Source organism: Xyrauchen texanus, chromosome 34 (genome assembly GCF_025860055.1).
Source record: "Xyrauchen texanus isolate HMW12.3.18 chromosome 34, RBS_HiC_50CHRs, whole genome shotgun sequence".
Lineage (NCBI taxonomy): Eukaryota > Metazoa > Chordata > Actinopteri > Cypriniformes > Catostomidae > Xyrauchen > Xyrauchen texanus.
Genome location: NC_068309.1, coordinates 30,186,151 through 30,200,374, shown reverse-complemented (window position 1 = coordinate 30,200,374; position 14,224 = coordinate 30,186,151). Strand labels below are relative to the sequence as shown.

The 14,224-nt window shown below is 36.7% G+C and overlaps 1 protein-coding gene across 2 annotated transcripts in view; it reads right to left on the bottom strand.

The window, feature by feature from the left end:
• Window positions 1-321: 321 nt before the first annotated feature.
• LOC127627457 (dachshund homolog 2-like) overlaps window positions 322-14,224 on the bottom strand; it is a 214,810-nt gene continuing 200,907 nt past the window's right edge. For both annotated transcript variants that reach the window (XM_052103842.1, XM_052103840.1), the window contains exon 12: window positions 322-1,697. In XM_052103842.1, coding sequence (XP_051959802.1) covers window positions 1,660-1,697 — 38 coding nt within the window. In that variant the 3' untranslated portion in view covers window positions 322-1,659. The remainder of the gene's footprint in view (window positions 1,698-14,224) is intronic.

The following is a 14,224-nucleotide window of genomic DNA, read 5'->3' as shown; positions in this document are numbered from 1 at the left end:
TACCATATTTTCCACTTTCCCACTACACTGCAAACCATACAGCTCTAAAGTTTGTATTGAGCTAAGAGGTGAATCTACTGTATGACTTTTAGAAGAACCGCAGTTTGACATGTCTCTTCGCTATATGAATTCACAAACTTGAACTTTGGTATGTTGTGAAAGACACAACTTCTCAAATCTTGAGCATATGTATGAATGGAAGTGAATGGAACTCCAAGTCAAGCCTTTCTGTTTGATTGTAAGATGAGCGAGGAAAACGCATGTACCAAAACTGTACAGTTTGCACTATGAAAATAACTACACCAAACATTGAAAGTTTCCATCTCAGTTTTATTACTCAAAGAAAAGAAAACAAAATCTAGCAATTTGTCCATAGGGGTGTTTTATTCATTGCGGCATGTGCAAGGCTGTGATTAGTGTCTGTTGCCATTTTAAAACAACGTTCAACATCATTTATAGCTGCCGATTTGTGATTATGTTACCTATGGAGTCGCTAGAAATGTTTAAAAATAGATTTGAAGAGGCAGCATTTTATTTTCAATTGATACGTGTCATTATTCATCATTGTATTTACAAGCATGCTTGCTTCAGATGTGCATAAGGGAACTTTTCATTTTCTTTTTTGTCACTAAAAATGTCTCCACGTATTAACAAGGATAGCAAACGCTAAAGCATTTTTACATGTCTTCATAAACCAAGGTAAAAACAGAATGGGGGAGTACTGTAATACTGTTTATAGGTACATCAAATGAACACTTCTTTTTTTACTTTTTAAGTTGAGCAACAGAGAAAACATTATTAAGGGGCAAATGGAGATGTACAAAGAACTTGTTTCAAGATCACTTCAGCATCTGTTTGAAATGCTGATTAAAATACAATGGAAACAACAAAACCAGATCATAAAATGAACACCAGATAATAAACATGAGGCAGGAAACGACAAGGAGAGGACAATATTTCTACACTTTCTAAAAAAAATACAACAAATTAGAAAAAGGACACAGGTTGACATAGAGTCCCTTTCTTATAAAGACAAAACAACAAATGTAGTTTATTAAAAAAGCACACTCGTCTTATCTGGAGTCCTTATTACATTGTCCACAAAGTATTTGTTTCTTTTGTCCCAGGACCATAAAGAAGATCTATGGACAAAGTTGTCTAGAGACAGGTCAAGACTGTTGTGCTATTGAGAATCACTTGCGCACAGAATCATGTGGGATCAGCAGATAACACTCAATAATAATAATATTAATAATAATAATAAAATAAAAGGCAGATACGTTTAGAGGAGAGTAATGCAGTGTGCTTCACAAAAAAGATAGGTAATTCATCAGGTAATGCAGTTTTATACAGAAAAAAAGAATTATTTTAGTCTCAAAAATGTGTGGGATGTAGAAGTAGTCAAAAAATGAGACTTTTATACAAGTTGGTGTGCAGTGTTGAAAGGTCGCCAACAGCAGTGCTCCAGACACACACACTCACACACGCGTCTTAGGAGGACTGCAAACACACTGCACCGCAACACACATACATGTACATACACACTCAAGTCCTGTACACGGGTTTCAGGTGACTGCTGTGCACCTGCACCACTTTGCCTCTGTACGGTGATCTGTCCGTCTGTCTTGGTTGTGGGACTACAGAAGGCAGAGGTTCGACTCAGTACATGATGGGAGGTTTGGAGTAGGGTCTGTTTTCTGTAACAAGAGGAGAAACACAGTTACTGGTGTTTAAGTCACATTGTATTTACTGCAGTCATAAGCTTTATCTGTTTAACGCAAAATAGTCTCAAGATAACTTGTAATCATTTTGTACAAAAATGGAGAAATCGTAAGATTTCGTATGATATGGCTCATACGAAAAGGTACAACTTTAACACCAACCAGTCAGCAAACATCAAATATTTGCTAGCCTCCTATCCAAACTTTATTTTAAGACAGGAAACATCTGTGAACACATCTGGTTACCTGTTCCAAATGATTTACGCATTACAAATGATTGATGTATGTCAATAACCTGTAAAGTGATTTTCGTTTAGGGTTTAGGTAAGGGGTTAGACTTAAAAGTTAGGCTAAACGTAATGGCATAGTTTTTTGGTTTATTTATTTTTCTCTCTGGGAGTCGTATGTATTGTATAAGCCAACTTCAAGCAATGTAATGAACAAACGTGTTAATGATAGCAACTTTGCAGTCTAAATATTGTATATCAGCTGTTTTACAAAGGCTTGGAACATGGCTTATCCAATCAGATTTCAGATGTGGAACTATAGTTACTACTGAATATCAGAACTGAAATAAAAATATGCCAAAATATCATTTTTGTGGCCCACCTGAAAACTAAAAACAATTCAAATTCATATTTCCACTACCCTTATAGAATCGTTCAAAGCCTTTTAACCATCATACAGTAGAAAGGAATAAAAACAAACACATAAATGTCTTTCATCTTGAAAACTTATTAAGTTTGGAGAATGAATCATGTTGTGTTTGCAGTGGTTGTGAAGCACTAGATCAGACAAACAGCTGGTGACTGAGGAGCGGGAGCGCTGCAGTTAATCGCAGAGCTCACAGCACACTGTCATACAGGAAGCAGTTCATTAGGACTCGAGTGCTCATTTCTGCAAGCACCAACAGATGAGCTCATATGTATGCAGAATGTAAACAAAACAGCACTTGAGGTGCATGGAAGGGAAGTGGGAGAGAGAGGGTTTACACCTGTGAATACTCTATATAGACCAGAGGCTCACAACTGGTTTTGCTTTAGGACTTCTGGATTATACATTCAACATGAAGTGGCGACCCAACACACTATCAAAATGGTTTATCGTACAATAAAAATTTCCTTAAGGGAATAGTTCACCCTAAAATGTTTATTCTCTCATCATTTACCTTATGCCATCTAAATCGTATGACTTCTATCTACTGCAGAACACAAACGAAGGCATTTTGATGGAGATAGTTTGCGAATATATCCACACAATGCAAGTCAATGGGGTCCAACATTTCCAAGCTATAAAAATCGAGCTTCAAATCATGATCGCCAAGGAGACGGCAGATGTCAAGATTTATAGTGATAAAGGGGTTACATTTTGGTCTCACCTAAAACCAATCATAGCACTTTAGAAAGACATGGATTAAACCAATCGAGTTGTATGTCCTTTTTGGAGCTTGGAAGTGGTGGACCTCATTGACTTGCATTGCATGGATATGTAGGACCCTATGAATTCCATGATGTGGAAAACATGTATAAAAATGGAATTAACTATTAAATGCAGAATATCACGGAATTTTGCACATTTAGAATAAATATGCAACGCCTCGATACAATCCTGTCTCGGATTGTCCACAGACAATTCCTTGGACTTCATGGCTTGGTTTGTGCTCTGACATGCACTGTTAATTGTGGGACCTTATATAAAGGTGTGCCTTTCCAAATCATGTCCAATCAACTGAATTTACAACAGTTGGACTCCAATCAAGTTGTAGAAACATCTCAAGGATGATCAGTGGAAACAGGATGCACCTGAGCCCAATTTTGAGTGTCATGGCAAAGGCTGTGAGTACTTAAGTACATGTGATTTTATTTTTCCATTTTTTATTTTTTTATAAATTTGCAAAAATATCAAACAAACTTCTTTCATGTTGTCATTATGGGGTATTGTTTGTAGAATTTTGAGGAAAATAATTTAATACATTTTGGAATAAGGCTGTAACATAACAAAATGTGGAAAAAGTGAAGCATTGTGAATTCTTTCCGGATGCATTATAAAGTCAGCTGCTCATACGCTCATAACATCTCATTGAAGTGCACAGCACATGCAGACTATATATATATAATTCAATCGCAGCCTTTTTCGTTTAATAAGCACATTTAAGTGATATGAATGTTTTCATTAAAACTGTAATGCTCTGCTGAGCAGCTGAATAAAATATCCTGTTTTGTTTTAGATTGTGCTGTGAAGATCTGTATAGTATCACTTCATTTGATTAAAATAATGCAATGGTATGTTGGAATATTTTTTTATTTCATTTTAATACAATTTGATGAAATAAATGTAATTAGACATTTTTTTAATCTTTAAAATGCGGAATTCAGAAAAAATTGAATGGAAAACTTGGAATTTGAAAAATAATCAAATGGATTTCATATGGACCTAGATATATTAACATCATATGACATCATATCTCCATCAAAACAACTTCGGTTTTGTTCCACAGAAGAAAGTCAGTCACATGAGTTTGAGACAGCCGAAGAATGAGTAAATTAGGAGAGAATTATCATTGTGCGGAGACCTATTTGTTCTAAACCAAACACTGAAATCTATAAATACTACCCAAAATGTAAAGGCCAAATAATATGCTACTTTAATAAAAATGACACTGGCTGAACAGAAAAAAATGAATATTTTAAATGCACAAACAACAGAAGAGGTGTGATTTACCAGTCAAAACAGGTTTTCCAGTATGATTCTCTAAATGTCTATAAAAAAAGTTGAATTTAGTTGAAGCAAATTTTCACAAAATATGAAGACTAATTTTAGAGAATATAACTTTGATGTTTTGAGAAACTTTAAACTAATAGTTTTCTCATGTACAGTACAGCACACTTTGTTTATAAACATACATGGAAAGTGCATGCTGTATAAACACATCATATACAACATTCATATTATACATGAAATATAATGTATGATTGGCACATTGAAGCCTGCTGGAGGTGAAGAGATAGAGAGATGCTGTGAAGACATAAATAGAAGGGGAGTATTTCACTTGCTCTGAAATATGAGTTACGGGTAATATCCTCAAGTGCTATTAATTGAGTCCAGTGGATGACAGCAGACTAAATCTGCCATGATGAAGCTGCACCCATGAGATAGAGGTGCAGATAGTTCATTCACTTAAGATAGATACGTGACAGTGCAGTACACTATTGTTTAGTTAGGCAGGGGCTTGGACAACATACTAATTTTGAGAGCTTCCTGAAAATGAATTGCTCTTTGATACATATTATGTTTTTAGTTGATATCATTGCCATTACAATATTGAAGACAACAAGTTATATTTACATATTTAACTGAAAACATTAAACTTACCATATAGAAAATTGTGCTGTAACTTAAAACAATTTTGAAAATCATTTAAGCTTTCAATTATTTCATCGATTAATTAGAAAAAGGCAGATTATATTTCCAACATTTTATCAAAAGCATTATTTCACATCTTGTCCATTGCTCTTCTTCAAACTATGTGCATATTTAAGGCTATAACAAAACATTTAAATGTTCAGTGCACATTTTGTGCGCATATATATAAAATACAATTCAAACTTTATATATAACATATATTTTTACATGATTATTTTATAATGTAAAATCAAGTGTTAAAATATAAGAGTACAGACCCAACTAATGGATAACGACCATTGTTGGATGTAATCTGGTTACAAAGTAATTATTTACTGTATTTTTCTTACTTTTGAAGCCAAAAAGTAGTGCAACACGTTGCATCTTACATTCTTGTAATCAGATTACAGTTACTGACTTTCAATTAAGGTAGGTACTTTAAGTACATTACTTGGGCTACACACATTTCTAAGATAATATTTATGTTGAATACACTTAAAATATGAATTTGTTTGTTCATACTGTATACACGTCTATTTGTGTTTCAGTGACAGATATAGGGTGTGACTAAGACGGAGGAAATACAGACATTATTTTGAACTTGAGCAGAGACAATGTTTTAAAAAAGTAACTTAAAGTAATGTGATTTTTTTTAGATGTGATGTTTTTTAGAGAAGTAATTAGTTGTTTTCAGTGGATTACTTTTGGAGTAACCTACCCAACACCGATAAAGACATTGTCGTCAGCTAATTTCATTATTGATTTTTATCAGTTGTGAATTTTTAAATGTTGTTAATTTGTGTAATATCTCCACCACTAGTGTCACCAAACAGAAGTAGAAAAAAAAAAAACTGTTTTCAAACAGGGTTACTGAACTGCTGCCAGAGATGAGGTCAACCCTATGTATCACTGGTTCTCTTGCCCCACATGTAGGATTCTGTAAATAGATGCATGTGGAAAGATGGTGGTCCTCCTTTGGGACCACCTCCTCACCCACACACTCCATTTTTAAAACTGCTCCCCTCCCCGTAACCCCTGTTTCAATTATTCACTCAACGATCTGCATGCTGCCCTCTTTGGAAAAAAAATAAATCACTGCCAAATCTATCTTATCGTTGATTACTCATCCTCGTTATATTACTGCATAATACCAATTAGTAGGTTGAAAACATTTAGATTTGGATGGTAAACACTGGTGACCAATAGTTTGGAATAAAATACAGAATTTGCTCTTATGGAAAGAAATTGGTACTATTATTCACCAAAGTGGCATTCAAATGATCAGAATGTATAATCAGAACATTGATAACATGAAAAATTACTATTACAATTTGAAAAAATATTCAGGACTTCTTAAACTACTTCAAAGAGTTCTCATCAAAACATTCTCCACATGCAGCAATGACAGCTTTATAGATCCTTGTTATTCTAGCTGTCAGTTTGTCCAGATACTCAGGTGACATTTCACCCCACACTTCCTGTAGCACTTGCCATAGATGTGACTGTCTTGTCGGGCACTTCGCACACATCTTACAGTCTAGCTGATCCCACAAAAGCTCAATGGTGTTAAAATCCATAAAACTCTTTTCCAATTATCTGTTGTCCAATATCTGTGTTTCTTTGTCCACTCCAACCATTTCTTTTTGTTTTCCTGTTTCAAAAGTGGCTTTTTCTTTGCAATTCATCCCATAAGGCCTGCAGCCCTGAGTCATCTCTTTACTGTTGTACATGAAACTATTATTGAGCGGGTAGAATTCAATGAAGCTGTCAGCAGAGGACATGTGAGGTGTCTATTTCTCAAACTAGAGACTCTGATGTATTTATCCTCTTGTTTAGTTGTATCATGGACGTCTATTTCTGTCCTTGTTAGAGCCAGTTGTCCTTTGTCTTTGAAGACTGTAGTGTACACCTTTGTATGAAATCTTCAAATTTTAGGAAATTTCAAGCATTGTATAGCCTTCATTCAGTTTCTAGAGAAATCCGTTTCTTTTTTCCAATATTTCTGATCTAATATTGACCTTAAGACATGCCAGTCTGTTGCAACTCAAAAACAAACACAAAGACAATGTTAAACTTCATTTAATGAACCAAATAGCTTTCAACTGTGTTTGATATAATGGCAAGTGATTTTCTAGTACCACATTAGCAATTTAGCATGATTACTCAAGGATAAAGTGTTGGAGTGATGGCTACTGGAAATGGGGCCTGTCTAGATTTGATCAAAAATGACTTTTTTCAAATAGTGATGTGCTGTATTTTTGCATCAATAATGTCCTGACTATACTTTGTGATCAGTTGAATGTCACTTTGGTGAATTAAAGTACCAATTTCCTTCCCAATCAACAAAATCTGTACATTATTCCAAACTTTTGGCCGCTTATCTGTGGAAAAGGTCACATGGATATATGGAATCTTACAGCATAGAAGGAACTTTACCGAGACTATCAACCGAGACTATCAACCAACCATAACAACCCGCTAAAGGTTTAACGGTTAAGATTTTAGCAAAGCAGAAATTACAATTGTAGTACTTTGTTGCAATGCTTCTCATAGGCGAAAATGACACTTATCACACATGCTAAAGGGTTCAAATTTGCTGTCACATATAATTATTTTTAATTACAAATGTGAGCAAAACTGTCACAGTGGATAGAAACAGTTTTCACAAAAATTTGTTCTGTGTATGTTTTGTGAATAAGGGTGTTTGCACACTCCTCTTTAAAAGAACCAAACTCAGACCCCTTTAAGTTGACCAAGAAGTGAATCAAGTAAAAAAGGATCCAGTTCTCCTTGCATTCACACAATTCATGACCTCTAAAGTGGGCTCAGATCTCTTTTTGGTCCACTAATAAAACATTTTATTGAACTTCTGCATCAAAAAAAAAAAGAAAAAAAAAGAGGGAAAAGCAATGCATTAAACTGAATGCATTGTATATTTTTAGGAGACAAAATCCAAGAAGTTAATTCATGGTTTATAGTAGATTAGTCATATTACCAACACGATTTATGTTTTTATCTACTGACAGCCTTGGGCAACATCCATTTATTAAAAACAATAGTGACATATTCATTTCGTAATCTCTGAACTGTAACACACCCTTCCAATGTGGTCCAGTTAAACCCTCGAGTCTTTAACACTGAACACTGATGAAAGATTTGTGAGTTTGATTTCTGAGGAGTTTAAATAGTTTTCATCAGCAATTTACTCTGACATCTCCATAGAAACAGAATAAGCGTCTCGTCTCTTCCTTTCGTGTCATCATTACTGGTGTACGGTAACCTGTCAGGGTCAAACATGTTCGGCATTACATGAAAGGGAAAATCAATTGAGCCAAGAGTGCTTTGTGTTCACAATGCACATTATTAGCGAGCCAAAAGTCTCGCTGCAAGTGAACCATACTCAGATCACCTCCCGAGATGGTCTTGGTTCGATTCATTTTAAAAGGGTCTGAGATCGTTTGGAGTGTTCACATATGTGCCAAAAATCCCACGAACCACACTCAGACCCCTGAAACAGACCAAGTGTGAAAACGCCCTAAGACCAATTGGAATGAAGCATTTTTAGAGCACTGGGGAAAACATCCATCTTTAAGCAGATTTCAGTTTGTTCTTCCAACATGGTGCGACTTCTTAATTACATTTTCACCTCATCTCTCTCCTTTAGTTCCCTCTCTCCCTTCACCACTCCACACTTCTCTTAATCGGCTTGTAAAATGATGTCACCTTCTTTTGTGTTCAGCAGTTTTCTGTTAGCACCACTTGTCTTGATTAATCAGAAAAGGCACGGGTCATCGTAATGGCCCACCACAGGGGTGGAACCTGAGAAAGCTCAAAAAGCTTTTAGCCGACGAGTGCGATCTAGGCAAGGACAATCAAACCTAATGAAATCAGCTGTCACTGCTAAGCTTGCAAAACTGTGAAGTCCAACTTGGGAGAGAAGCACAGGCTAATTAGATTTTAGCTGGCTGTAATGGATAAATGTGGTGAGGCTTTGTAGCTCGGGGAGGAGCGGACAACAGACTTCATACACAAACTCCCCAGGTGAGTCAGCTGCCAGACTCTGTAAGCTGATTACACACACACACACACACACACACACACACACACACACACACACACACACACACACACACACACACACACACACACCTTTCCTCTTTCAACTTGATGGAACTTCTAGATAAAGAAGTATTGAGATAAAGTGATGATCCGTGAGATTGTGGGATCATTACAACCTTGGGTTTTTTGCTTCCTGGACAAAATCAAGCATTCTGTACACAATTGATTTGATCTGATACTTCAGTATGTTTGTTGTTTAACTCTAGAACACATATACGGTTTAAAAATTGCACAGCCATCTACTTTTTGACTGTTTTATTTTTGTAAACTGGTCTTTTGATCTGCCACTCCAGGAATTCCTTAATTAAGGTGTCTTTGACCATGTAAACTGACCTTTTTAACATTTTATATGAATATTTTTGTAATTATAAGAGAATTTGCATCACTATGAGGTTCCTATTTGACCCATATGTCTTTACAATGGTGTTTAATGCATTTACCACTGGTATTGCTCAAGTAATGCAGTTTCTATTTGTTATGTAATTAAATATATGTTTACATTCATATTTATGTGTTGTTTGCAAGTATATCAAGTTGTCATTCAGCTGATGCTTTTATCCAAAGTATATGACATTATGCCCATTACAGGGACAGTCCCCATAGAGCAAACTGAGGTTAGATGCATTGTTCACAGCAAAGGCGCAACAGTCAAAGACGTCCATTTAGCACATGTGTACATAAAAAAACTATTGAAAAACAATGCAGATGCATGCAAAAGCAAGTTTTGGGTAAATGGGCCCTAACAATGCCTTTTAGCCATGAATATATTCACAAAATAACACTGCCTCTTGCAGTGTTGTCACAATACCAACATTTCAGTAGTCGGTACTGATAGTTTCACGATAATGATAAGGTAGCATTTCACGATTCTCAATATTCGATACCATTATACCGATACCACCTCAAAATTTCGAAAATCATTAATATGCTATTGAACACACTCCTGTAGCCTATTAAAATTTTATATTTCAATGTTAAAAAAAATATCAAAATCAAATAAAATCCCTTTATTGTCACTCAACCATATACACAAGTGCAACAGTATGTGAAATTCTTGGGTGCCGTTCCAAATAACATAGCAGTCATGGCAGTGATGAGACATTTACCAATTTACAATAAACATCAGATTTACTCAACACAATATACAAATAATAATATACAGTGTAGGGCTGGGTATTGACACAGATTTCATGAATCCATTCGATTTCAATTCAATATCGATTAGTTTGGATATATATCAGGTACAGTACATGCTCATTTTTCTTACAGAAAACAATATCTCAACTAATGCTGTAAATTATACAGGGATCACTGTCATTTGGTACATTACTATAATATTAAAAATGTACAACAGAGCCAAATTCATATTCTATTTATTTTAAATATAATAATAAACACTCAAATTAAAACTGAGTTGTATACTAACATTTTACATTTAATTAAGGCAGTTTTTATATCAACTTTTTAATGAAATAATTATGTTTCTACTCCAATTCATTGTTGATATATAAACATTTAAACTGTGGCTATCATAACTTGTTTTAATGACAGATTTATTCTGTTTATTCTGAATGAATATGATATTCATTCATGTTTATTTTGTTCTATAACTAGCAGTAAAGAGGAATAGTTTATCGGCTCACGCGTGCTCCGCACTGCCGCTTGCACTAAGCCAGTTACAGCGATCTGTCACACCACATTAAAGAGTGTCAAACGGTATTTATTGTTTGAATTTCATGATAAAATTGACATAATTTGAAAGTTGAGACTTTGTTTAATATCAAAAGTAACAATGAAATCGCTTATTGTGATTATTATATGGGGAGGTGCACTACAAATAATGTTTAGTGAAGTTTTGTTCATGCATCAACTGAAAACAGCACAGGCTAAAAGATCGATTCTTGGGATTTAAGAATCAATATCGGTTCCTCAAAATGAGAATCGATTAAAATCGTGAAATCAATATTTTCAACCCAGCCCTAATACAATGTACAGTATACGATACACACAATATAGAATACACAGTATACAATACAAATAATGTATATAAATGTGCAGTAAGGTTGTATAGTGTTACAATGACATTCAGGCTGTCGGTTGATAGTCAGCTGCCAGTGTGTTGTTAACAGAAATATAATTATGACAGTCCAGTGTGAGATTAATAAAGTGCAGTGCTGATTGTTGATCATGAGCAATCGAGAGTTCAGAAGTCTGATTGCTTGGTTGAAGAAGCTGTAATGGAGTCGGCTGGTGCGGGTCCAGATGCTGCGATTCCGCCTGCCTGATGATAGCAGTGAGAGCAGCACATGGCTCGGGTGGCCGGAGTCTCTGATGATCCTCCGAGATTTTTTCACACACCACCTGGTATAGATGTCCTTGAGGGAGGGAAGCTCACCTATAATGATGTGTCTGGCAGTTCACACCACCCTTTGCAGGGCTTTGCGGTTGAGTGTGGTGCTGTCGCTGTACCAGGCAGTGATGCAGCCAGTCAGGATGCTCTCTACAGTACTAGTGTAGAACCGTGTGAGGATGTGGTGGTTCATTCCAAACTTCCTCAGCCGTCTCAAGAAGAAGAGGTGCTGGTGAGCTTTCTTCACAACGGCCTCAGTGTGGACGAACCATGTGAGTTCCTCAGTAAAGTGGACACCGAGGAACTTGAAGCTGCTGACTCTCTCCACCGGTGCTCCATTAATGGTGATGGGGGCTGTGGTCTCCGTCTTTCTTCCTGAAGTCCACTACAAGCTCCTTGGTCTTGCTGATGTTGAGGGAGAGGTTGTGCTCCTGACACCAGTGTGTTTCATCATTGTCAGTGATCTACCACCATTGTATCATCAGCATACTTAATGATGGCATTGGAGCTATGTGTTACCACACAGTCATGTGTGTACAGGTAATACAGGAGTGGGCTGAGAACACAGCCCTGCGGGGCTCCAGTATTGAAGGTCAGTGGTGAGGAGATGTTACTGACCACCTGGTGTCTGTTTGACTGGAAGTCCAGGATCCAGCTACACTGCAAGCTGTATAAGCCCAGAGCCCTGAGTTTCACATCACTTTTTTCCAAGTGGGAAAGAGCAGTGTGTATTGTGACTGCAATGGCATCATCAGTGAACCGATTGCTTCTGTAAGCAAACTTTAGTGGGTTCAGTGAGTCAGTCAGCACAGAGCAGATGTGGTCTCTGATAAGCTTTTCACAGCACTTGCTGATGATGGGAGTTAGGGCAACAGGACGCCAGTCATTTAGACAAGTTATCTTTGGCTGTTTTGGTATGGGCACAATGGTGGATGTCTTAAAGCATGTAGGAACCACAGACCGATATCCAATATGTCCGCTAAAACACCCACTAGTTGATCCGCACATGCACTGAGAGTACGGCCTGGAATGCTGTCTGGGTCCGTAGCTTTGCGAATATTCACCCGTTTGGGAGATTTGGAAACATCCACAACAGAGACAGTAAATGAACTATGAAATAGCACATTTTTTTAATGTTTCTTAATTAAGAAAACCTTGCTTCAAGTTGCCTTATTTTTTTAAATAGTACCCTATGAAATAATTTTCCATAATTATTACATTAATTAAAATAATTACTATAATTAATTCAATAATACTTCTGATATATAGGTTCAAATAAAAACTAAAAAACTAAAAACTAGTTGTAACAAGAAGAGACAGTCACAATGTAAGTCAAAACTGCGTTTTATTGCAGGCAGGCAAAAGTACAGCAAGGCAAATCCAGAAGAAGAATGGTCAGGGTGAGCGACAGGTCAAAAGCCGGGGAATCAAGATATAAACAAGGGGGGCAAATCCAAAGAGAGAGGTCGAGGAAGGCGTGGGGTCAAAGCCAGGGTAAACAGAATGAAAGCAACGAGATACTAAACAGGGGAGCTAGGGGAACACTAGAGTTGGCAAGCTAAGGGGTAAACAAGAGGAGAGCAAAACTAGACGAGACTAGCGGGGGGCAAAGACACAGGAAACTAAATACAATAACCAACAGGCGTGAGACGAAAGGGCAGTGATATATATAGGGGAAAGTGCAGGTGTAAACAATGACAGGTGATGAGACAAGTACAGGTGAAACTAATAATCCAATGGTATGGAACGAGTGCATGACACTAATAATCTAGTGAATGAGAGCGGGCATACGAGCCCGAGGGGGGAGATAGTGTACGAGCATGTGAGCTCGTAGGAGCAAAAACGAGCGTGCAAGCTCGAGCGAGCAAAACGGGCGTGGTAGCCCGAGGGAGCAAAACGAGCGAGGAAGCTCGAGGGGGCGGAGCGAGGGAGCGGGGTTCGTGACACTAGTAAAATATCTCTGTCGCACTTTCTTAAATTTCACACTTCAAGTTCTAATTTTCTATCAAACTTTTATTTTGACATGAAGGCTTTTACAGTTCTGTGTTTTGATGGTAGTTTCACACTTCCAGATTAGACGTTGGTTATGTGGCCCAGTGTGATTATTGAATTCAGCTCAAAATGCTGCAGTTTAATTACAAAATATATAGTCTGCAGGTGCTGGGCTTGTCACAGTGAATGAGCTCTCTCCTCTGTCAATAAGCACAGCGTGTGGTGCTCTGAAAATGTGGTGTACAACTTACAAGTAGCTACACACATGCAGACTGTATTTTTATTTAATCAAATCTCATCCATTTGCAGTTTAATAATCACACTAGGATATATAACAATTTAAATTTGATCAAGTGTTAATTTCAGTGGAAATGAGTCACAGAAAACACACTCAAATGAGTGTGTGAACATTTGTAAGCAGCCGTCTCTCAGTCAGACTGAATTGACTCTGTGCTCAGTACTACCTGTGATACTGCAGAAACACTGGTATCATTGCATCTTTTATATTTTAGTATCGACTTGGTACTGAAGTACCGGTACATTAGACATCACAAGTCTCTTGTGACTTATTCTTTAAATATAAACCCTTGAAACAATTGAGATTATTTAAAGTCAATGCTCTAATCAACACTTTTCACAA